Source organism: Scleropages formosus, chromosome 15 (genome assembly GCF_900964775.1).
Source record: "Scleropages formosus chromosome 15, fSclFor1.1, whole genome shotgun sequence".
In the NCBI taxonomy this organism is placed as follows: domain Eukaryota; kingdom Metazoa; phylum Chordata; class Actinopteri; order Osteoglossiformes; family Osteoglossidae; genus Scleropages; species Scleropages formosus.
The window spans coordinates 27,281,101-27,306,201 of NC_041820.1; the positions used below are offsets into that span (position 1 = coordinate 27,281,101).

Genomic DNA, 25,101 nt, shown 5'->3' on the forward strand with positions numbered 1-25,101 from the left:
CCAGTCCGTCGCAAGGCACCCCAAGCGGGACTCGAACCCCAGCCCCACCAGAGAGCGGGACCCGATCCAACCCGCTGCACCGCCGCGCCCCCATTAATGACACGAGCGAACCAAGCGGCTTTTCAGTTATACTACATTTTTCATTTCATTTTGTCTTATTCCCTAAAACGAAAAATCACTATAAAACCAGTGACTTGAGACAACAAAAAACGAGAGCAGGTTGTAGAGGTTCACACACGATAGGCAGTTATATATTTTAATATTCTTTGAATACAGTGTAATGCTCACAGTCACCTGCATCGGGAGTGCAGGGGTCCCGTTCCGCAAAAACGTTTACCATTAATGCTCAGACACAACGTGAAGATCAGGCCGATTCCCCGATTAATACTACTGCTTTCCAATCCCGCTAACGGTGTATCTTGGACACAAATATACATTGCGTTTACACTCTTTTTTTTTTTTTTTTTCTCACTCATCATCCTACGCAGAGATGTCAATTTATGTCTATTCAAGGAAACTATAGACGCTACCGTTGCCAAAATGTTGGCTTTGGAAGATGTTTTGACACGTACACGCTAGTTACGGAACACGAGACGAGGAAGCTCATTTTAAACACGATCATCTTCTCTTGAACACGGCGAAGGAACGAAAGCATCCCGAACGCACCTACGCTGACTGACGCCAACACTGAGCTCTGCCGTTTCTGAACCGAGATGCTTCGAGAACCACGCGCTTCAGTCACTACGTTCGACAATCGCTACTCTTAACGGCTGAAACGCACGAACAGCAAACGTAACACTTATAAATCCAGCCAAAAATGCCTGCGCTGGCAGTCGTTCAGACGCTTCATCGACCTTAAAATCTACAGGATCCGCTCGTTCCCAGTGGCGCCTTTACGAAAGCAACTTCGACCACCGAGCGCCCGGCGATGCGTCCGACGCGACCGGCGACGGTCGTTTAAATGGCTGTGTAACTATTAGAAAAATGGAAAATTCTACTGTTGACGCTACGGTTAGTCGCGTGAAGCTGATGAAGCTGGTGGACTTAGTTCCGGAGGGCAGCTCCAAATGAGCTCAACTTGAAGTGTACATAATTACGTAACGTGTGTGCGCGTGTGTGCGAGAGCGTGATTGTCCACCCAGCACTCGGCATCAAATGAAAAGACAAGCTGCAGATAATTAAGGCCGGAAACAGACATTTAAAATCCACCGCAAAACGTGTCACGTGTGTGTCAGCGATCGCGTACGACGATCTGCTGGGTTTGTGGGGGCACCGCCCACAGCTCCTTCTCCTCCTCCTACAAGCAGGAGGACGATTTGAACTCGTCTGGAACTTCGCTGTCCAGTTTGCAGATGACCTTGTAGATGGCCTTCTTCCAGGATGGGTCAGAGTCTTTGGACAGGGAGATGGCATTGAAGAACTCGTGGAGCGTGATCTCAGCCACCTCGAGGAACCGCTCGGGTACCTGCGAGGAAAAGCAAAGCAGAAAAGGTGTTTGTGGAGCACAGAGAAACACAGCAACTTTGCTGTCAAAACGGTGACTTTCCTTATCGTGATCAAGAAGCGGCGCCTCATCAGAGCGCTTGGTATTCTTCGCCCACCCAATCTTCTCGATATTGTGTCAGCGCGAAAAAAACGAGGTAATCTTCAGGGTGCATGTTAGGAGGTGTAATTACACTATATTATTTTAAAGGATGCGGTGGCGCAGTGGGTTGGACCGCAGTCCTGCTCTTCGGTGGGGCTGGGGTTCAAGTCCCGCTCGGGGTGCCTTGCGACGGACTGGCGTCCCGTCCTGGGTGTGTCCCTTTCCCCCTCCGGCCTTACGCCCTGTGTTGCCGGGTAGGCTCTGGTTCCCCGTGACCCCGTAAGGGACAGGCGGTTCTGAAAGTGTGTGTGTGTGTATTTTAAAGGAGGGGGTGCGCTGGGCAGCGGGTTCGATCGGGTCTGAAGGAGTCCTGGTGGGGCTGGGGTTCGACTCCCGCTTGGGGTGCCTTGTGATAGAGTGGCGTCCCGTCCTGGGTGCGTCCCCTCCCTCTCCAGCCTCGCGTCCTGTGTCGCCCGGTTAGGCTCCGGTTCGCCGCGACCCCGCTCAGGGCAAGCGGTTTCAGCCAGCGTGTGTGCGTGCGTGTATTTTAAAGGATTACTGACAACGTGCTGTTGCTGTGAAAATCCTTCACCGAGTACAACTGATCGGTACGTACAGAATCGACGCTCCTGACCCGTAGCGAGCGCGACCCGTTCTGCCCTCTTTTCGAAACACACTTCTGTTGTTCGTGTCTTTTTCATGACGTATGAAAAGTAGAACGAATAGGAAGACAGACGTGTTAACAGGCTGACAGAAGGTCAGAAAGATGCGTCCCTTTCCAGCAATTCCACTTCTCAGCTTTGTCACTGGATGGGAACTGGGGGGTGGGGGTGGGGCGATCGTCTGGGGCGAGGGGGCAGCACAAGCGGAGAAGAATCTATCTGATGCTATTTTTCACGCAGAATCGTTGACCGAACGATTGTTGGGATAAGTTATTTTTCTTTGCGCCCAGCTCCCGACACAAAGGCATCCCTGGGAAAAGAATGTCTTGGTCCCAAGGTAAAGACAACTGTCTCGGCTCTTTCCCACCGGCCGGCGGGCTCCCTCGGAATCCGCAGCGTCTTTCTCAGCGTTCCGCGTCAGTAGCAATCCCGGCCTCGCTCAGGCGTGCTGGCCTCGCTAATCCCGAGTTGTTTTAGCGGGATTCTGCGGCTTCCTCTTCCCACAGTTCGATAAAGCAGCGCGCTGCGGCCTGGATGACGGCTTTGAAAGGGTCCCCGGCGCAGGTGCACCCTGCCATGAGGGTCAGGTCAAGGACACCCTGCCTCCCTGCCCCCTCGCCTGGACCTCCCCCTCCAAGTCTGTTCGCCTCCAACGCTTAGCGTCAAAAGTGCCGTTCGGCTCCCACGTTCGGTGACGTCCACGTACCTTCCACGGAACGTCGGCGCAGACGCACGGCGAGCGCGAAAGCGACGCTGCCCCGAGCCGCTCTTATTATAAGCGCCGCGTTGCTCAGCCGATGCTTTTTACTGCAGCGATTTACCTTAAATAACTTTGCCAAGGGTACAACTGGAGAGAACCTCCTGGGACCCGAACGAGCAGGCTTCAGGTTACAGGCCCACGTCCCTCGGAGCGACGCCGCTCCAAACGACCTTGCGGAACCCAAAGCGCAGTTCGGATTTTCGCCGTGTACGAAGCGAGTTCCCGGACGGAGCGATCAGATGAGGACTCGGGGTTTCCGCTCGTTTCATTGACGCCTTTACTTCGCATCACGAGGACCGAATTTGCGTTTTACGAAGCTTGCCGACGGCTCAACGGCACGAGACCGGAACCAGAGCTATAGCTCGGCTCGCGCTCCATTCAGTCGTCCGCCTCCGTTAGCATTTGTTTGCGGGATTTTGCTGTCAATCTCAGGTGAGGAGACCTGCAGCACTACAGAGTAATTACTGCAGGGAGCCTCCCTTCTTATTCCCGTTATGGCGACTAATTTTTAGCTATTGCCGTAATTGTGCTCCTTTTAATTGCATCCGGTGCATAAAAATTCATACCGTTGAAACTAGCGGCAACTAGATCGTCAATTTATGATAATTCGCTCTAAAAGCGGCTTTTCGGGAACAAATCACCTTCGCGAGGTGGGGCAAGACGGTACGCGCTTAGGCTTCGCTTCCGAGGGCGCAGCCGTTGGCGGCCCGGGACACGAGACACGGACTGACGGCGGCGCCTGCCGAAGAACCGCAACGAGACCGGAAGGAGGCTCGCGGCACCAGCGCGTCCACCTACCTGGAAGTCGTTGGCCTTGTTGTAGTGCATGTTGAGGGCTCGAAAGAGCTCGGAGTCCCGGGTGACGCACATTTCCTTCACGTCGCTCACGCCGTCCATAATAGCCTGCCGGGCAAATTTCTCCATCTGGATGTAGTAGAACTCGCGGAAGTTGCTGAACCACTTGATGAGCTGGGAGGTGATGCAGCGGTTAAACTGCGGACACACACGCGTTAGGTTCCTGCGACACATCCGGGTTCTCGGCACACGGCGCTCAGTTAGCGGCCCTGCAGCTCCGCTGGCTCGTCATACGAACTCCGTCTTACACATTCATCCACCCAGTCGTCATGAACGTTACTTATCGCTTAAGCATTTCTTTTGTGTCATTTCGTTGCACACGTCTGAAAGGCATGTAACGCTTGCCTGAATGGGAAGGACGACTTGGAGCGGTCCTAAATGTGAGCAGCAACTCTATTTTATGCTCAGTTACTTTCAGTTCGGTGGGGGCGCGGTGGCGCAGTGGGTTGGACCGGGTCCTGCTCTCTAGTGGGTCTGGGGTTCGAGTCCCGCTTGGGGTGCCTTGTGACGGACTGGCGTCCCGTCCTGGGTGTGTCCCCTCCCCCTCCGGCCTTACGCCCTGAGTTGCCGAGTTAGGCTCCGGTTCCCCGCGACCCCGTATGGGACAAGCGGTTCAGATGGTGTGTGTGTGTGTACTTTCAGTTCTTCTTTTTCATTGCGCTGCTCATTTTCCCACCGAATTGGCGCGCTCCTCAACTCTCGTCTTATTTACTCCCTCTTCCGGTAGAGCAAAAATAGACGCGCGAAAGCTTAGATTAGTTTTTTTGACCTCTGCGTCATCAAAGATGCTCCTTTGGTGTTTTGCGCGCGGCCAGTGACCGGGCCACCGTCTACAGGCCGAAGGAAGTTTCCCTCTCAGTGCTTCGGCATGATGGGATGCGGGTGGACACCGGGATTAGCGGACCCGTTTGTTCGCCGTGACTTCCCACAGGGGGGTCAGGGGCTCAGAGGAGACCCTGCCTCTCCCCTGACCCGACAGGGGGCCGGATAGGAAGGAGGGGAGGGGGGTGAAGGTGCACAAGGCCCGGGTCAGTGGTCTGACCCCCAGCCCAGTCTGTAAGAGCGCTATGCGGTCAGTACCGCCGCGATGGGGCACGAGCCGTCACGGGGCTCCGCTACTTGAGGTCACCGCACTCCAGCTGTCACTCAGTTCAGGTGACATGTGGTTCACCGACCGCCTGTGTGAATTCTGTCATCGGTCCACTCTCGCTCTCACTCGGCCTTTTGCGGCACGTCCTTTCGCTAGCTGTCCGACTTGGCTACGCGACTCCCTGGTGCCGGACGGGGCCGGCTCCCTACGCGCTCGGGGCTTTTGAAGCAGCGCAAAGAAGGTCTTAGCGGGAGGATCTGCGAAAAGGCCATTCCGACTAAAATGTACAGCGTGCATTTTCCAACGTAAAAACAAAGCCATTCATTTATGAGAAAAAGACAAGCGGTCCGTGACGAGACATTTGCCCCGACGGTTGAAGGTTGAGCTCCCCGAAGTGCGGAAAACTGGAGTAACGTTACTTTAGCATTTACGAGGCACATTAGAAATTATGAGAGCGTATAAATGTAACGCGCCACCTTACCGTTTACACAGAAGATGCGGTGAGAGCCTTCGTGCCTTCGTATCACTTACCTTCACATCAGGGAAGAAGGTTTTCAGCACATTGGAACTGGGGTAACGTGTGTAGAAGAACATGAGCTTGGCCTTCTTCAGGTGGCTGGGGGTCAGTCCTTCCTGAATGTATCGGTGTCAAGGGAATCTGCTTGGACGTCGTACGAGGGCGCTTTTTGCGAGCCGACATATAATGCCGAATTCGGTGCAGTCAGGACCGAATTTGCAAAAAAAAAAAATAAATGAACTGTTATTATAATAATAACGATGATAATAAATTGATAGCGTGGGCCAGACTGTCAAATAGTTCTCGGTTTTCCGTGCGTAAACCCAGCTGGCAGGCGTTTCGTCCGTTACTCGCCGCATGCTCTCCGATTGCTAATTAATTACATTACGGAACAACTGCGTTCCAGCCAAGGAGTCGATAATTACAAAACATCTTGTGCGCGTTGGCAAAACAGCTCGCGGAATTGGATTAGGGATTTTAACGAGAGACTTCCGCGTGCAGCTATTAGGCCGATGCCCACCGCTGACGATCGCCGTCGCCGGACAGCGGGACAGGATACGCGACGTGTCGGATCGAGACTCCATTTATCGACGCGGTTTCGCTCTTTTTTCCCAGCACATGCAGCATCGAAATGGAAAGTGTTTGTGCAAAGCCATCAAAGCGAATAAGGGAAATTGTAACTATATCAACAAGAGGGTTTAGCAATTTATGTTGTCAAATCTGTTTACTCAATATGCAAATCGATGTCCTCTAATTAATGTCTTATCTGTGAAAAAAATCCAATTAACATAGTTTGCTGCATGTTGTTTTCCTTACAAGTAATTGTTCACAATTTAGAGATACGGCAGCAGAAAGAGTGGCTCAGAGGGGTTTAATAGCACCGTTTTCTCGATGATGCGCCGAGAACCGGTGCGGGACGCACGCCTTAAAGAAAGGCTTCTCCATTGTTCCAGAAACAGCCCGATCTGACCTTCAAGATGCATACCTTTTGCTCAGAAGACATATATATTCCGTGGGGGGAGAACAAAAGGAAAAAAAAAAAAAAGAAAAAAAACGAATTTGCTGAACAGAAACCGAAGCTCTTTCCGCCTTTGAAAAAACTGGCTTTTGTTCCTAACAATTCTTATCAAAGCCCCATATTCCTTTTTATTTGTCTTTTTCCAGACTTAAAGTCATTACTCTGCTCAGATTAAAGAAGATGCAGTAATTTTCTTTGGGGTTAGCGAGATCAAAGGCAAAATTCTCCTTGAAGTCTGTGCTGCCGTAGCTCCTAATGCAAGTCGGAGCCTCGGCGACTCGCCGCTCCGCCGCCGAAGGAAGAAAGGAAAATTGCCATTTGTTTGTTGCTTCGCCTTTGTTTTCAAAGGCACTGGATGGCAATAATAATAAACTTGCGGACGGGAGTATATTATAAACCACTGACAGCGCAGACAAAATATGCCCAGATATGACAAAAAGCCTTTTGTGAACGATTTGCAGTGTTTTCTCCGAGAGCTGCGGACGAGCCGCGCGCTGCAAATGGCAATCGCATCGCTATGCGTGACTGCTGTTATTTTATAGGCGATCCTGATTTTTACATAAGCGCGGCGATAAATTTCGTCGTGCGCGCGAAGTCAGCGATCGCACGTTATCGTCCGCGTTACCTCCGAAGGCGGCCGGCGCGCGAGGCGGTACGTCGCGCTCCGCCGCTCATTTATCGAAGGAGGGCGGCCGTTCGAAACATTACCGGGGACGCAGACGCACCTCCGCGCCCGAAAGGATATATTGAGCGGCATGTAGGGGTTCCTCTCGGCCATGGCGGGCAGGTCGCCGCACTCCATCTTGACGTGAGGGAGGCTCAGGCCGTCCACCATCATGGGTCCCAAGGCGGCCTGTCGGGAGTGATGGCCCGCGGGGATGGAACTCACCAAGTCCACAGAGTCGGGCGAGGACCTGTCCATCGGAGGCGGCAGGCAGGAGAAGCTCCCGAAGCTGCCGTGAGGGCCGTACTTGAGGAGGTGCTCCAGGATCTGGTTCTCGTGGAAGGGGGCGCTGTAGCCAAAATGGAAGGGGGCGTGGTGCAGAGGATAGGGCCTTTTCACACCCTGGCCGGTCGAACCCGGGTGGCTCAGGGCTGGCTTGCGGACAACCAGCGACAGCGCTTCCGTCTGGCCTTCGGCACTCTGCGCCTCTGCACCCTCGCAGTAGTCCAGCGCTCTGGATTTCACCGACTCCTCAGTTCTGAATAGTTCTGGAGAACTTGGACCTTTGGTGCTCTTCTTGAGTCCCAAGTTCCCGTTGACTGGCGTTTGGGCCACACGTACAGGGGCTGGCTGAGTCAACAGTGTGGCTGAGAATTTCTTGAAAAAGGCGTCGACGGTATCGCCTACGGCTCTAGACAGCTCATACTTGAGAGCCTCTTGCAGGCTCTCCCCCTCTGCGCGCACAGCTGCTTGGCCGCCTTCTCTCTTCCCCGCCTGTCTCCTGTACATTTTAGTACCATCCGGCCTCCTCCCGACCTCACGATCAGGCTCCGTGTGCGGTTCGCTCTCGGACCCCTCTTGAGGCTCCCGATCCCCGGTGACATCATCGTGCTCCGTGGCGCACGCCGAGCCCGCTTCCTCCCTGTCGTCCTGTTCAGAGTCGCTGAGGCTGTGGACCTGGACGAACTTCTCCTGGAGCTGTCTGAGGAGACGCTGCATCGCACGAAGCTGATCCCGCAGGCGCTGACACTCCTCGTCTCTGCTGCCGCCGACGCTCCCCCTGCCGGCCGAGGCACCTTCGCTCAGGCCGTGCTCCTGATGCTGGGGCACCCTCTGCTTCCTCTTGTTCTCCCTGTAGAAATCTCGAGCTTCTCTGGCGTCCTCCTCTCCCCTCTCCCCGTCGCTAGAAAGCCGGGCGTTGGGGGAGCCCGCCATGCCCCTGATGATGTTCTCCACTCGAGCGCGTTTGGCGCGGTGGTGCTCGCTCACGGGTCGCTCACCTTCGGGGGAGCTCTGGCTGCCGGGCGACGCAGGCTCTACAGCGCTGTTCTTGGAGGAAGTGCTGTTATGGTCCTCCTGGCTGGAGTCTGCTACGCTTGAGCTTGACAGGGCAGCAGCCGGCAGGTAGAAGAGGCCCTCGTCCAGCGCCCTCTTGTTCTGGATAGTTTTGCGGAGGAGCTGCGAGATGATGGAATCGTTGGAGTAGGTGGCCAAAGAGTCGTCGTACATCGACCGGCGGAAACATGGGTGGAGCAGCTCTGGTTTCTCCTCCTCCGGGCCACCCTTACAAGGGGGGTGCATGTTCTGGTCAGACAGGCTGAGATTCATGCTTAAAACAGAGTTTAACAGGGAACCGAAAGACAATTTGAAATCAAAACGTGTGATCGTTTTCTCAGAATGCTCCTTAGTAAATCTGCAATATAAAAAAAGATATCCGTGATCAGAATTCCGTTCTGAGTAAAAGCTTAGTACACAGTGATATTTCAATGATATTTGAAGAAATTTATTCACATTTTTCGTTTTAGAAAATTCTTTAATTTATCAGCTCTATTCATAGTTCAGAATCCGGTACCGTCTGTTCTCAATCATCACAAATACTTCCGTTCAAAAAAAAAAAAAACTACCGTCAAGATGCGGTCTGTCTGAAAGAAAGACTGTTTCTTTGACTGAGAAAAAAATACACAGATGAACCACAACATTAAAATCACCTGCTTAATACTGTCTTAAAATTGTTCAGGAATGGTTTGAGAAACAGGGGGGTGCGGTGGTGCAGTGGGTTGGACCACAGTCCTGCTCTCCGGTGGGTCTGGGGTTCGAGTCCCACTTAGGGTGCCTTGCGATGGACTGGCGTCCCGTCCTGGGTGTGTCCCCTCCCCTTATGCCCTGTGTTGCCGGGTGGGCTCCGGTTCCCTGCGACCCTGTATCGGACAAGCGGTTCAGAAAATGCGTGCGTGCGTGGTTTGAGGAACATGACAAAGAGTTCAAGGTGTTGACTTGGCCTCCAGATTCCTCAGATCTCAATCCGATCAAACATCTGCAGGATCTGCTGGAAACACAAGTCCGATCCAAGGAGGCCCCACCTCGCATCTTACAGGACTTAAAGGATCTGCTGCTAATGTCTTGGTGCCAGATACCGCAGGACACCTTTACGGGTCAGAGATGTTTTGGCGGCACGAGGGGGACCTTCACAATATTTGGCAGGTGGTTTCAATGTTGTGGCTGATCGGTGCGTGTTTCAGCACGTAAAGTAACAAATACACTGAATACGACTGCAGACGTGGCTCCACATCCTTTATGCAGAAACTATTTTTTTGTGAAAATCCAACTCCATAGGCAGTAACACAATTACTAGGGCCTGGTTTTTGTCTTTGATTTTAAATTCTGTCATTAAATATGAATGGTTGTGGTTGTCCAAAGAATCCTCATTCTTTACAGGAAGAAAAATATTTAAATGTCAACATTTTTAAGATCCATAAAAATTTATACTTGGTTTTTATTTTCATCTTGTATTCCAAACAACATTTTATATGTACGGAAAAAGAGGGCTGTCCATGAATAAGATATGAACGAAAGAAGGTTAAACTCAGACCACAATGAACTGAACACAATGAACATTTTTAAGAAGTATAAATACATTAGTCCTTTAATATCTTACTTTAAATGAAATCTCTGCTAGAGAGTTAATATAGTAGCGCAAAGTACCACGTCTACCGGACATTTTTTTTCCAAGGGTAAAGAAAGTGTAGCACCTGTTCAAAGCAGCTCCGCGAGAAGAAAACGCATCTTGTAAAGCAATTTCATGGCAAACAATTTAAACGTGTGGCAAGTCACAGATATTTGGTTTTCTCTTGCAAATAATTGTACTTCCAAAGCCAAGAATATTTTAAAAGCCTGAGCTTTATCATGATATGAAACATAAAAAAAAAAACTCCTCTGCCCTTCCTAAGATATAATACAGTCAAAATGCAATGTTTCAAATTGCTGAGGGCAGGTGAATAACTTGTTTCGTGGAAACTCTGACACACCACAGGTAGAGGAGGCAGAAGGGCTGGAAGAACAAGAACAAGAACTCCCCACACACACACACACACACACACACACACACACACACACACACACACACACACACACACACACACACCTGCTGAAACGGACACAGCCCTCAGCCACTGTACACCCCATTGTCAAAGTTGTTCTTCTAAATTGTGAAATACCAAGTGGAATCATACAGATATTTAGTGTGTTTTAACTGCTAAATGAAATATTTCAAACCAGATGGGGGAATCTCTGACACAATTTGCCGAATGTAGGGAATTTAGAGCACCGCGTAACAGCGTAGTGTAACTCTGTGCACAGAACAGTGTAACGTACCTCAAAATTTGGGGAAAGACACCCGATCCGAACAACGCGTCTGGTAATTTTATATTAAAATCTCACTGTAGCCTGAGTTAATTCCTGTGTAAGCACACTTCTCCACTTGGATTATCAACTGTCTCCGTGGCAGAAAATGAGCCGTAACCTACCTGTGATGGAACACTGTCTTCGAATAAAAAAAATGATTCTTCGATTCTTCGAAACTTCCCAAACTTATTTCTGGGAGTGGATTTGATATTCCGAAAAGTGTGTTCTGTCATTTGAATACTTGTGTACACCTTCAGTCTATTGTTCGCAGGGATCACAACAGAATATTCCTGATTCCACTCAACACTTGAAATGTGGGGGAAAAGGTGTCATTTAGATCCTTGCTTTAGTCTCGAAGCTCTTTTCCTCCACACAGGAGCCTCGTATCATGAAGCGCAAATTATTAATCTCTTCTCGGGTTCTTACAAAAAGGGGAAACAAAAAGGTCATTGTCGTTAATATATAACTAAACTTCCCAAAAGTACAACAGTGTTCTACACAGAAAGAATAAAAATGAGCCTGAGCCCCAGACCCTGTGAATCACAGGGTGATGAGAAAAATTTCATTACACTACAGCGGGTAAAACAATATGTGCCCTATTTTAATTTGAAAATATCCTGTTTAAAAATTTCGATCGCTCTCTTAAATCTGCATGGACTTTGTCACGTACAAATTGAATTTATTCCAACAGCAAAATATCAGAGTGGAGATGCATTCAATATTTACATTTTCTGAGGAAAAAAAAGGAAAAATAAGAAAAATCTTTGCTTGAGACTTTCATGTCTGCAGCTCTCACACAGTTAATGCATAAATTCAAATTGTACTTTTGCTGATGTACGTGGCTTTGGACAAAAGCGTCTGCTAAATCATGAATAAATGTAAATGTAAATCATCTCCCAGTTACTGAATATGCAGTTATTTAATTTCGGATAACTCTGCATTTAATATTAATGCCTACGATACTAACTAAGCACTGGCAACTATGGGATTCGACGCACGATCATCGCTCGCCGTCAAGGAATCGATGGGCTTATTCATTGAAAAGTGATCGAGGCAGCGCGCGCCTGGACCGGGAGCCCGAGCGGGAGCTGGAGCTCGAGCGCGAGCGCGAGCGCAGACCGCAGCGCTGCACCCTGACAGCACAAATCTCTGATGACTTAGTTTTACACTCTTTTTCTACCGTCTTGTTCCCCAAAGAAAAAGTAAATGAACACTGCATTTTCCATTTCTGAACATTCTAACAACATTTTCACTTTTCATTTTGTTGATCCTAGGCTTAACTTTTATTTTACCACTATATAAAATATTATTTTGAAGGACACCGAACACAACGTAAAGAAAAGTAGCGCGCGCACGCTCGCTGTATCGCAATGCAACGCACAAAAAGGACAGAAGTGAGAAGCGCTCGAGGGCTGCGCGCGCCTTACCTGTGGCTTCGGCGTAAGGAAGTGCCGGTGCTCCTGCGCGCGCCGCGAAGTTAAAAAGCGCACCGCAGCGCTCGAGCGCCGTCGGGAGCCGCTGTGGGCGTGGCGACCTCAAGCAAATCACCACAGTGAACAGTAACTGCGATACAGTACCTGGCTGCTCTGTGTGTGTGTGTGTGTGTGTGTGTGGGTGCGCGCAACACTTCACTTGTGCTTTTTCGTTGTTTCCCCATTTTACAAAGTTAATGTGCTAATCATTTAACTATTTTAACACACAGCTCTTAAATTTCTTCTGTTACATTTGATTTAAAGAACATAGATAGAAATAAAATTCAGTTATGTGGCTTCTGAACAAACATATTTCTACAGAAAAAAAAAAACAAACATTTCACAATAGTGGGGTTGATTATGAATTTCTCTATCGGGACAGCTGTTGATAACAAATATCGTGCGAGCGCGTTAACAATACCTACACGAAACAAAGTTGAATGTCCTTAACGCTTACTACGCGAGCCCGGTACGGGTTAAACACGAGGGTTGCTTCAACTTGGTACACGCCATCGGAATCCCCCTTTCCCGGACCACGTGGTTCGCCCCATCCCGCTTCCGCTGAGCTCGTGCACACTGACGGACTTCCGGTCTGGGCGTGAGGCTGGTCGACAGTACGGCGAGCGCTAGCTGTTGCCTTAGGCGTTATGTTGTCCCACTCCCGGTGTTTGACCCGGACTCTCGGGCGGTCCCTCTCGGCCCTCAGTCAGGTAGGAGACGTTAAGACGGAAAAGATTTTTCGTTGCAAGCAGTTGCGTCCGGGCGCCTAGTAGTGCGGTGCTACGAAGCGTCTTTTTTTTTTAGGCCGCGAACACGGGACAGGGGGGGCAGGCCGTGGTGAGCCTGGCGGGCCAAGGACAGCGTCACCCGCCCGGCCGCGCGCTGCGAGCGAGCGCGCCGCTCTCCAGGAGGCACGTCTGTGAGAGTCAGCTGGGCCGCGGGCGGAGCAGCGCCTCTCGCCGCCGGGTTTACGTGAAAGAGCGTTAAGTTAACCGTTAACGTGGCTCGTTCCAGCGCAGCGGTTCTGAGTCTTGACTAGTCCGTAGTCGCTGCCGAGCCGGCGGCGGGTGCGGAAGTCAACGGGGAGGTCATCGGGACACGGGAGCGCGCGCGAGGGCCCTCACTCAGCTCAGACAGCCTCAGGCCTCTCTGCTCTGCTACCTCCGAGTCCGAGGGGGGTCGTCGTGATGTCACGATCCGGTTGAGGACTCCCGAGTCCGTCCGCTCACATGCTCTGTCTCTAAATTGCTCTGCGCATCCTTTTTGTTAACAGAGCTGCAGGTGACGTAGTCGCTGAGCAGTTACCTTCCACTCGGGTTCGAATCCCCCTGCTTCCTGCTCAGGTGGTGTACCCTTGAGCAAGGTACTCGTCCTGAGTTACTCCAGTAAAAATAACCCAGCACTGTGAATGAGTAATATCTCACTCTCATAAGCTTTACACTGAGAAAAGTGTGGGCAAAATGAATAACTCAATTACAGGGGGCAGCTGGTAGCAGAGTAGTGGTTAGAGCTGCTGCCCAAAGGTCGCGGGTTCGATCCCCACCTCTGGCTGTAGTACCCTTGAGCGAGGTACTTACCCTAAATTGCTCCAGTAAAATTACCCAGCTGCATACATGAGTAAATATTTGTAAAGTTGTAATGTCTGTAACCTTAACGTTGTAGGTTGCTTTGGAGAAGAGCGTCAGCTAAATGACCATCGAATTACTTAATGACCTTGATGAACATCATGCTTGCCCTTCTTGCACACTTAGACCCATTCTAAATCCGTTTCGATACACGCGGGCGCTAGAAGTACCACCTTCTCGCTGCCGACCCCATACGCCTTCGCTCTCCGCTAATGTGTGTTTGCAGGTGGCCGCTGAGCTCCGCGCGGTGCAGTAAACGTGTTCCAAAGTGCACTCGGTCTGTAGTCCAGCGGCGCAGTGAACGTGTGCCGTGGGGGGCGTTGCCCCCTCGGGCCAATCGTTGGGCCCCCGCAGCGCTGCGAATGTCGTAGTGCGCCTCCCGCACGTTACCTGTCGCCGAGAACTCTGCATCGAAGTGCGGCAATAAATTTTTTACCCTTGAGATAACTCTATAGAAAGAGAAACGTGTAGAAGTTGCTCCTGACACTTTGATCAAATATTAGGCTAAATGGGTATTGTGTTTTTATCAGAATTTTTGTTTTTAAGCAGCACCTTTAATTTTTCCTCAACACATGGTGCAGAAGTGCTTCTGTGTTGTACCATGTTGCTCAGCTTTGAGGGGTTGAAGCAGTTTGAATTTTCTAGTTATCCTAGGTTAACAGCATTCTGTAAAACTTCACACTTCGGCGCTCTTATATAAACTGGCATCGTCACCTTATGGTTGTCTTTGTCTTTTTAAAACTTGTTTGACCTTTTGTTCTTTTCGCAGTGGCATCGATCGCATTAACAACTTTTTGTGGCAGAATGTAGTTGCAGAAATTTCTTAATGACTCGACATGATTTACTGGTAACACGCAAAGTTAGTTTTGTGATTAGTCATTTTTTTTAATGATAGTGGTTAGAGGAATGAAAAGATGTTTCCTGGATATTTCTTACAGCTCATGCTAGAGAATAAATATGCCTTTTACTGATACTGAAAAAACTTAATAATTGTTCTTGCACCAGCTTTGAAGTTTTCTGTTCTGGAGCAGCTTTCCACATTTCGATACATAGCTTCACTAGCTTTGCAGTAATACACTGAATTTTAGTGGGTCTTCACAGACAGTTTAAAGTTTGTGTCATTTTGGTGATTCTGCTTTAGTCATAATCCTCAGATCAGACATCATGCCTTTGTGCTTCCTGACCTTTCCCAAATTGTCTGTGGCCTCTGTTTAACTTCTCTCTGATCAATAATAATAATAATGTGGCATGCTGGCACAGTGGGTAGCATTGTTGTGTCACGGCGCTTGGGTGATGCGAGAGGATGTAGGTTCAATCCCTGTCCAGTCTGGGTGGAGTTTCACGTTTTCCTCGTGTTCGCGACGGTTTCTCCCACAGTCCAAAGATGTCTGTTTCAAGTAGATCGGCGACTCTAAATTGCCCTTAGTGTGTGTGTTTGTGTGAGAGAAGGAGAGAGATTGTGTTCCTGTGGTGTATAGGTGTCTCTCTCGCTGTAGGTAGTGTATTGTATAGTGTGTTCTAACGCTGTTAGTCACCTTGGGTTAAAAAAGGTGTCAGCTACATCAGTTTGTCTAAAGAAATAAAAATATGCATTTATTTACCAAACCTTGCGTTCAGGATAAAACTATCAACAGCTGGTTGTTGAGGGTTGAATTTCCAGCGAGGGGATGTGAGCAGCCCCTTGTCTACAGATCAGAGCAGTGAAGCGAAAGCAGTGATGGTCACTTGAGGGAGAAGCGAAAGGAAACCAGAGCAGAAGAGGAGGAGGAAGATGAGTTCATCTGGAAATTATGCTCATCCTGCTAGGCTGACAGGATTGACCATAAGGACATTTGTGACATTCAGCTAACAAAAGTGGGTGTTTTTTAATCTAGATAAAGTTCTTTGTTGTGGTTTGATCTAGAGAGGGGAAAAAAAAAACCAAAAACCTCAGTAAGTGGAAGATCCCATCTGTTGGCAGTGAAAATTATTGTTCAGTGTTGAACCAGATGAAATCGCAAAATTTTAATAGTTTTGCGTAATTCCACAGTTAATTGAAGTAACACATTAACACTAAATATCATATGTGTGTACGTTGTGTTTGAGCGTGTGGTGTGTAGGAGCACTGGAAGTACTGATCAAGTGCAGGTAGATAGACAGTATTAATTATAATCAACATTTTGAGGTATTATAAAGTAATTAAAGGGAAACTGCCTCATTATTATAACTAATGTAAACTCTGGAGGTAATTGTGTCCATTTTTGTCCATTTGGTGATATTTAAGTATAAATGGGTCTCAATTTTGGGGGTCGGGTAACGTGCAACTTTCACTATTGAAACCTGTGGTAACTACGTCTTTAATTTATCATATTGCATTACCAAGGGATTTGTCAGGAACGCATTACATTTACATTTATTCTTTCAGCAGACACTTTTCTCCAAAGCGACATACAATGTTAAGCTACTTTACAGTAATTTACCCCTTTATACAGCTGGGTAGTTTTACTGGAGCAGTTTAGGGTAAGTACCTTGCTCAGGGGTGCTTCAGCTGGAGGTAAGATTTGAACCTACAACCTTTGGCTCCAAAGGGAGCAGCTCTGACCACTGCCCTTGGTACTGGACCGCTGTCCTATACCATAAGGTCTGAACATATTACTTTTGTAAGGCAGCGGTAAACTATTTCAAGAACAACTACCGTAGAATGTTGACTCTCCAAACTAATTGGGACTAAGGTTGGTTTGGTTAATAAAATTGTTTGGATAATGAGACTTACACGAGAATACCCAGTCTATATGAAACAAAGTGTAATTAGGCCAGCAAATTATTGCGCACAAGGTTATTTCTACTGTTGTTTTTTTTTTTTTTTTTGAAATAGATATGAAAGAAGTTGCTTTTAGGAAATGGTTTGTGAATAATAACCCAAATGTTTTGAAGAAACAATATGTATTTATTTTGAACTTACCTAATTGTTTAATGTGATTTCAACCATAAATAAATAACATAAATAACAAATAACACAGAGAAAAGTTAGTGTTATAACTTTTTGGGGTGGGGCAGTAATTTGGATAATTCAGTTTTGATTATTGGCACCCTGATGATTGACATTCTACCGTATAATCTATCAGGAGCGATTCCAGAGTTTTAAGCAAAACCTTTTGACGTCGCTATATATTTTCCGCTTTTTATTTTAATTTTAATCTGCTCCAAGTATGTTTTAGTAGGTTTCTTTTTTAAATCCTTCCTCCCACTCGAGTACTGTTGAGCATTACACTGGTAAAGTGACTCCGATGTATAAATGCATAAATAATTGTGAGTAGCTAATTATCCAAACATGTAATATTGTGATTCCCTTTGAAGAAACGCATCAGCTTAAATGGTTAAATAAATACCAGTAGTAGTAATGATAAATTTTCTCCACTACAGGTGAATAATACCGTTTTCTTTTTTCAGGGCAGTAATGTGTTGGGGAGGAGGTCTGTTTCAGGTGAGGCCACTTTATTTTACTTAAATGGCACTTGTTTAATATTTAAGGGTTTTTTTTTTTTTTTTTTTGGCGGCCAGGGTTGTTTTAGGAACATTTTCATAAGTTTCTTTTACCACTAAAAAGGTTGAAGAATGGTATGTTTTGAACCACTTAAAGTGCTGGGGGAATTTGTGTTTTTTAAAGACTCAGTACTTAACATAGTCTTTGTGTGTATGTGGAGTGGACCTTTTCTTGTCCTGGACGCCATTAAGAATCTGATGAAAGCTAAAGACCTCTTCAAGAGAAAAGTCCATAGATAAATTTGAAGAAAATATATATAATATAATTAAATATGTATATAATACACACACGCACACATTGTCTGAACCGTTTGTGCCATTCGAGGTCGCAGGGGGCCGGAGCCTAACCCGGCAACACAGCGCGTAGGGCTGGAGGGGGAGGGGACACACCCAGGACAGGGCGTCAGTCTGTCGCAAGGCACCCCAAGCGAGACTCGAACCCCAGACCACCGGAGAGCAGGACCTGGTCCAACCCACTGCGCCCCCCGTGTATAATATATTTAATTTATTGCAAGTAAAGTGGATTGTCCTCATATAGCTTTGTACCACAGGTAGAAATCACGCAGGAATTATTTTTTAACTTAGTTTGTGATATTTTCAAAGTGAGCTGGCCATAGGACCCCCCCCCCCCCGCCAAAGCCAACCCCTTAGACCTCCACAGGGTCCCAGATTGCGAAGGGCTGCGTTGTGACAGATTTTAGCATGAATCATGATTATTGTTTTTCCAGTTCTTTGGCTGTAACAGTGCTAATAACACTGATCTTTGTCTTTGAAAGGCCTCACACCTGGACATCGTGTGGCTTACATGAACGGTACTTCGTAAGTGGCCTTCTCACCGCTACATTTTAACATGCAGCAATGAAAATTTTTTTCCTGTCTTGCATTTTTATTTTTGTATGTATGCTCATGTTAAGTATTTAATTTGTTGTTTAATAGCCTAAAGAGTTAGAACTTTGTTTTTACAGTGTGTGAGTGACAGAGAGAGTGTGTTCCACTGATGTATGGATGAGTGACCACAGTGAATAAGGTGTGTGAGCTGATAACACTACATAGAGTTCATTGGAAGTCACTTTGGGGAAAGGTGTCTACTAGATAAATAAATGTAAATGTTTTTGGATGTTGTAAATGGGTTTTTTTTTCCTTGTGCCCACTTGCACACGGATACTGCAGCGATAAGAGCTCTCTCTTTCAGGAAATGTGATGCCAGGTCCACTGTCTTCCACATCCGATACTTCAGGAGCTCCACAGCTTACAGTAAGCCCGCAGTTCCTTTGCTGTCATTGGTGGTCAAACGTGAGCAACTCCTCAGCATATCCACAGCGTTCCACCGCTTTGTCTTTTACCAGGGAATGAAGTCATCACAGTAAACACTCCCGCATTTGCCGAGTCTGTCACAGAGGGAGACGTGAGGTGGGAGAAAGGTACGGCTCGACTGGCATGCGTCTCGTATCGTCTGCCACGCTTCGCTTCCCTGCCGCTGCAGTATTGCTCAGGCCCCTTTGAGAGGTTAGCCATGGCAGTCCCTTTCCTGTATGCTCTTTGTCTTCCCTTGCAGCTGTTGGTGACACTGTCTCTGAGGATGAAGTGGTGTGTGAAATCGAGACAGATAAGGTGCAGTATTGGGTTGTTGATTTTAATTCTTTTATTAATGGAAATGGCTTCACTGCTATTTTTGGCTGCGTCTCGACACCGACGCTGTAGACACGGCCGTGTCTTCTGCTAATTGGATACGTGTTGCTCCGTAGACTTCGGTGCAGGTGCCCTCCCCTGCTGCAGGTGTTATCGAGGCCCTCCTGGTTCCAGATGGAGGCAAGGTGGAGGGTGGGACCCCTCTCTTCAAGCTCCGGAAAGGAGGTCTGCATCTCTGCAGAGCTGATTCACACAGGGCGTGAGGGGGAAGTCCTCAGGTCCTCACCACAACGATCACACTTGCGATTTGGGGGGAAAAAACTCAGTTTTTCTGTTGCAGATGTGTAGCATGAGTCAGAGTTCAGGTACCTCTCAAGATGACTGCAGTCTGTAATGTCTTATGTCAGAACATCAGCGACTCATCCGTTTGGTATATAAGGGCTTTGTAAGTACGCGGCTAAATGTGAGCCCTAAAAAACAAATGTGCGTGTTTAATTATGCGACTAATTAGTGCTGGTTACATACGCTGTCTAATGGTTGGCATTGTGTACAGCTTAAGAGTTGCATCTAGTAGTAGGTTTACTGTAAGGACCATGACAGGAGTGCTGAACTTTCTCCGCCATTGTCAAGTTCTTTGCTCTGCTCTCTACATGGTTATATCAACTGATACACGCTTGGTGTAGTTATATGTTGTGTGTACTTGCTCATGTTTCACTTAATGTGTTAAAGGTTTGGTGTTTTGGAGTTGCCTAACAATTATCTTTATTTATTTATTTTTTTGCAAGCTGCCGCAGCCAAAGCTCCTGAACCACCAAGAGCAGCAGTTGCCGAAGCAGAAGCCCCTGCGGCCGTGCCGCCGCCGCCTCCCCCTCCTCCATCCGCTGCTGCGGCCCCTCCTGCCGTAGGCCCCATCCCCTCCAGCATGCCCCCTGTGCCACCCATACCGGGACAAGCCATTGACACCAAACCTGGTTAGTGACACGCATCCTTTGTTGTTTGCAAATGGTTCATCTGATGGATGGCGGGGAAAGCGGCTGTAGCGGCTGAGCCGAAGCGACGGACGCTTCATGTGAGTGGTGTGCCTTTGTTTTTGTATTTTAGTGTCTGCTGTGAAGCCCACAGCTGCCCCAGTAGCACACCCTGAAGCTGTGGCCAAAGCCTCTAGGTCAGAACACAGGGTAAGGATGTTGCGCAGTCGGCCACACACACACACACACGTGGGAGAACAGAACGTACTTCCACGTTGCCACAGCACCAGGCTGATGTTCGTAGCTGGTGGTGCAGTTACAGTCATGTGCCAGAGCAAGCCAGAATCACTTATCAGCTGTTTGTTAATGAACTGAGTGGACACACTCACTGAATTACACGTATTTTTGTTTGCACGCACTTATGTATGTGAAATGCCTTGTATTTTCAAAAGGGTCATAGGCTGCATTTCCTAAGAAGCCTTTAGGCTTCCTGTTCTGCCCCGTCACAATGGATGTTGGTTCTATTTATGGAGGTGACCGAGCATGCTAGCAGATTGACCTGTGTACCTTTTTTGAAAGCGCTAGTGTGATCTCACACTCCCAAAAGTGGCTACACACGTCTTTGTCCTCTCGATGTTTCTGTGTGCACTCTCGATGCTGCAGGTTAAGATGAATCGCATGAGGCTGAGGATCGCCCAGAGGCTTAAAGAGGCCCAGAACACCTGTGCCATGTTGACCACTTTCAACGAGGTAGACATGAGGTAGGGTGGTTTGAGACCAGGCACGATTTTCTCCCTGCAGCGCTGCGCCCTTTGTAATGCATGTCAAGGTGGCAAGCGACTCTCCTCACCGAGAAACATGCACTCTTTGTTCTACTGACACTGAGAGTCTCACCCCTGCAGAAATGATGTGAACTTTGAGCATGTGCCCTGCACTATCATAATGGAGCACCAGCTTTCATAATCCACTTTGTGAAATGGACGTAAAGTATTAGAACACCTTTTTTTAATACCTCTTTTCTTTCTCTAATGGCCAGAAAAACGCAATACCATAGTAGCTATTAGCGTTAATACGTGATTGAAGAAACACTTTAACAAATGTTAGCACTTTTCATCGCAGCCCGCTGGAAAAGCTTTGTGAAATTTGACACCATCTTAAACAGGTCAGTGTAAATATTTGGTGCTAATGCCAGTAAAATAGATACGATTGGTAAAACAAGCTTTATTAATTTATGAGGAAATGTTAGTTTTGCCGCACAGGACAGAAGACTCTGCTTTGAGCTTTTCTTCCAAGGGTAAAACAGGAGGTGTCATCTTTCAGCTATTTGGGGTTTGCTACGTGTTATAATTGAATTGGCATCGACAGGCCAAAGGAAGAGTCTACAGGACCGCGCTCATCTGGAGGCTAAGGAAGGAGCCGGCTTTGGGGCCGCGGCCTCCATGGCAGCCCACAGAGACCAGCCCGTCGGGTGGAAGCGCACCCTGAAACGGAATAGGCTTTTAGGTCGGGGCAATAAGATTTGCCGGGATTTCAGAAGTGAAGATTTTTATCGCTTCTTCTCTCCTTTCTCGGAGAGCGCGTGTCTTGGGAGGGGCTAATGGTATTAGCGGAGTAACCCTAGAACGCAAACAAGGTTAGAGGCAGGAAAATAAACAATTAAATACAGGGGTGCAAGCACTGTTTTTTTGAAAGAAGGGAAAATGAATGCATGTTTAACAGGTGCAGATGAGCAGCAGCACCACGTTGTTTTGAAAGTTTTTGCTTTCAATGAAAATCTTGTTCATGGAGTTTTGTGCATCTCATTTGAGTTTGGGAGCGAAAGTCGTGCCGTTGACGGCCTCTCGCAAGACAATTAAATGCACAGTTTTTTTTTGTTTTCTTTAAAAGATCATGCGTCCTTGCTGATGATTGCTGTGCTTGTGCAGTAACATTCAGGAAATGAGGAAGGTGCATAAGGACGCATTCCTGAAGAAGCATGGCATCAAGCTTGGTTTCATGTCTGCCTTTGTGAAAGCTGCCGCCCATGCGCTGCTCGACCAGCCTGCTGTCAACGCTGGTAGGTGCTATTTTTGATTTATCCCTTGGTCTTGCCGGTAGTAAAACCAAGAGACTGAAAACGAGTTCTCTAGTCATATGCGTAGTTTATGTGGTTTTGAGTCTGAATTTTCAGTCCGAGAGCAAGATTTTCTTGTTTTTTTTTCCCCTTCTCGTGCACAACCCACAGAAACCTATATAAGCATGGTATTTTTTAGCCCCAGAAGCTGCTCGGCAAGCCACAGTAAATTCAGACTCATGTTTGGTCTACTTACCAGGCCTCCACATATCTAAAAGTGTTTGTGGTCTCTCTTCTCCAGCCTGCATTTGCATGGTTTTTTTTTTTCTCTCTTTCTTTTCCCTTCCCAAAATGTATTTTTTATGTTTGAAGTCTACCAGCAGGCTAGGCAGTACTGTTTAATGGAAATGCACTTGAGAAAATATGATGTAGTACAAATGAAATACACCTGATACAGGTCTGTGCTCCATGGGTGTCTGTGATGCTGGAGCGCTGTGATGGGAGCTTAAATTTGGGTGCTCACAGTGTGAGGCTGGGGAGGCCATGCATGCAAATCTGTGTTATTCATAACCTGTCTTGTTCTGTGCTCCAGTTATTGATGACACTACCAAAGAGATCGTGTACAGGGATTACGTCGACATTAGTGTCGCCGTGGCTACGCCAAAGGTAATGTTTGTGTAAATGGCAAAATTGCGTTACCCGTGGAAATAAGGAACCTACGCTTTGTTGGATAATTGTGCTTTTTTTAAATGATCCAGTTTCAGCTCAGTTTTATTTTGTCCAGGCCTTTCATGGCCTAGACCACAGAGCGAGCCCACTTGTACATTTCTGTTCACTTTTCTTGGGTTTCAGTCAGTGGGTTAATGTGATCGGGTGTTCCTCTCGCTGTCCCCCAGGGACTTGTGGTACCAGTGATCCGAGGTGTGGAGGGGATGAACTTTGCTGACATCGAGAGAACCATCAATGAGCTGGGAGAAAAGGTATAATGAGGTTTTAATTAAAATATTTACAACTTGCCTTCCCTAGTGGCAGATTGGTAAATTGGTCCAGGTTCACTTGGGGGCCTGAGGTGGCTAGGTTTACCGCTCCGTGTTGCCCACAGCAACAAGTGCAGTTGTGCTTACATGGCCGCTACAGGTGTGAGTTTCGCTCTGCTGCGTGCGTTAACATGGGCCTATGCAAGCTGCAGTCCGTGGAGTGACAAAGCGCACATCGTGTGAAGCGTCTGTCGCTGTTTGCCCCCTTTTCAATTGCTTGAAGCTCTGTACTCCAAGGAGGAGAATAGGATAATGTATGGCAAGGTGGGCAGTGCTTGTGCCTCACAGCACCTGAGCTATTCGCGTGTTGGTTCGAATCCGGATCAGTCCGCCTGGAGTTTGCAGGTTCTCCCCACGTCTTTGTGGATTTCCTCCAGGCGCTCTGGTTTCTTTCGTGGAACTGACTTTCAGGTGAAATGGGCCCTCTAAACTGCCTCTAGTGTGTTTCTGTCCAGAAAAATAAACCTTATCATATTCTTCCACAGTTAGTCCCGCAGATAAAGAACAGTCAGGTTTTTTACTGGAATGAAGATGATTACAGCTGGACCTAGCTGTACTCTTCATTACTCTGTCGTTGCTGCTACACTGAGTTTATCACTCATTATCTGTAGGGGAATTTGGTTCTGTTCTTAATCCTGGAGTCTGGTGTTATCTGCTTGTGTGGAGATTTTTTTTCTGTCATTTTTTATGTCTTTGTTTTTTTCCCAGGCCAGAAAGAATGAACTGGCAGTAGAAGACATGGACGGCGGGACCTTCACCATCAGCAATGGAGGAGTGTTTGGGTCCTTGTTTGGGACGCCCATCATCAACCCTCCGCAGTCCGCCATCCTCGGCATGCATGGCATCTTTGACAGACCGGTGGCTGTCGGGGGCAAGGTATGTGCGCCTGTCTAGACATATTGCGGTTGGCCAGGACTCAGGCCTTCGAATAGACTCCTCAGCATCCCTTGTTGAAAGATGGTTCTGTCTTGGCTGCCAGTGATTTCAAAATCTCCCTCCCCCGCTACAGGTGGAAATTCGGCCCATGATGTATGTGGCGTTGACATATGACCACCGCCTGATAGACGGGAGGGAGGCGGTGACTTTCCTGCGCAAGATCAAGGCTGTGGTGGAGGACCCCCGAGTTCTGCTGCTAGACATGTGATCCATTGCAGGAAATGAGTCTATTGAAAACCACAACCTTTACACAGTACCCTCCAAGTTCCATACTGCATTTGATTTAATTGTGTTGGTTAAAAAGAGAAAGATTGCAGCGTTCTGATACCTCAGTGTTCAGGAACAAACGCAGTTTGGTCTTCTGCATGGATTAATACGGCAAAGAGCTCAATGCTGATGTGCAGTATATAACAGTCAGCATTTTCAGTGGAACAGGTTCCTCCTATTTGTGAAGACTATATGTACACGTAGGGTTATTCTCCTCTTGTTCCATTCTGACTTAGGAATATTTTACCTGATATTGGTCTATGAACAGTGCTAGAAGGGTTGAATGATGAACCACTAAGATCCCTTTAGAATGTTTTGTACACCTGCGGAAATGGCGAAACCCAAAAGCACGACTTTCCGAAATGTTTTTAACGCTTCACTACGGCATTCTCGGACTGTTTCAGACGCACAACCTCGCAGAATGTCTTTCGCACAAATAAGAAATCTGATTCATTGACTACCCTGGGAGCAGGTCCTGGCTGTGCTGTATACAAACCCTGTAACTATTTAAGAAAGAAATTGACATTTTAAACATTAAAAAAACAAATGCTATTGCTTTTGTTATGTATGCATGTATTTGGTCTATTTGGTCTAAATTGCTTTGACTCAGTTTGTTTTGTCAATAGATAAGTTAGTTACTGTACGTTAGGCACTAGTACATAAACACTTCAGCATACGCATTTCTGGCCTTTTGTAAGACACCATGGCAATGGGTTAATTCACCCTGAGGTTCAGGCTGGAAGCTGGAAGATGAGCCAAC

General features: G+C 47.7%; 2 protein-coding genes across 3 annotated transcripts; one reads left to right on the forward strand and one right to left on the reverse strand.

Annotated features, from left to right (window-relative positions):
• Positions 1-499: 499 nt before the first annotated feature.
• prox2 (prospero homeobox 2) lies at positions 500-12,855 on the reverse strand. 2 transcript variants are annotated; one of them, XM_018746113.2, is made up of 5 exons: positions 12,730-12,855; positions 7,233-8,844; positions 5,484-5,591; positions 3,806-4,000; positions 500-1,465 (listed from the first exon to the last, which is right to left on the reverse strand). In XM_018746113.2, the coding sequence occupies exons 2-5, from the start codon at positions 8,757-8,759 to the stop codon at positions 1,298-1,300; spliced, it is 1,998 nt and encodes a 665-aa protein (XP_018601629.2). In that variant the 5' UTR covers positions 8,760-8,844; positions 12,730-12,855; the 3' UTR covers positions 500-1,297. The 2 variants fall into 2 exon arrangements, with proteins under 2 accessions (XP_018601629.2, XP_029114210.1); XM_029258377.1 differs by lacking the exon at positions 12,730-12,855 and adding an exon at positions 12,260-12,338.
• A 16-nt stretch (positions 12,856-12,871) lies between these two features.
• On the forward strand, positions 12,872-24,893 carry dlst (dihydrolipoamide S-succinyltransferase). The gene is made up of 15 exons (XM_018746114.2): positions 12,872-13,014; positions 17,359-17,392; positions 18,228-18,270; positions 18,644-18,705; positions 18,798-18,872; positions 19,007-19,062; positions 19,197-19,305; positions 19,866-20,051; positions 20,182-20,258; positions 20,712-20,809; positions 21,974-22,104; positions 22,694-22,767; positions 22,998-23,081; positions 23,847-24,014; positions 24,148-24,893. Exons 1-15 carry the CDS (start codon positions 12,952-12,954, stop codon positions 24,280-24,282), a joined length of 1,395 nt encoding a protein of 464 aa, XP_018601630.1. The 5' UTR covers positions 12,872-12,951; the 3' UTR covers positions 24,283-24,893.
• Positions 24,894-25,101: the final 208 nt, after the last annotated feature.

Coding starts and splice junctions, on each gene's coding strand:
- prox2 (XM_018746113.2), bottom strand. CDS start 8,759: ATGAATCTCAGCCTGTCTGACCAGAACATGCACCCCCCTTGTAAGGGT. Junction 4,001..5,483: donor CCTTCTTCCCTGATGTGAAG/GTAAGTGATACG, acceptor GTGTGTCCGCAG/TTTAACCGCTGCATCACCTC. Junction 1,466..3,805: donor ACAAGGCCAACGACTTCCAG/GTAGGTGGACGC, acceptor TTTTCCTCGCAG/GTACCCGAGCGGTTCCTCGA.
- dlst (XM_018746114.2), top strand. CDS start 12,952: ATGTTGTCCCACTCCCGGTGTTTGACCCGGACTCTCGGGCGGTCCCTC. Junction 19,306..19,865: donor CTTCAAGCTCCGGAAAGGAG/GTCTGCATCTCT, acceptor TTTTTTTGCAAG/CTGCCGCAGCCAAAGCTCCT. Junction 22,105..22,693: donor CCAGCCTGCTGTCAACGCTG/GTAGGTGCTATT, acceptor TCTGTGCTCCAG/TTATTGATGACACTACCAAA.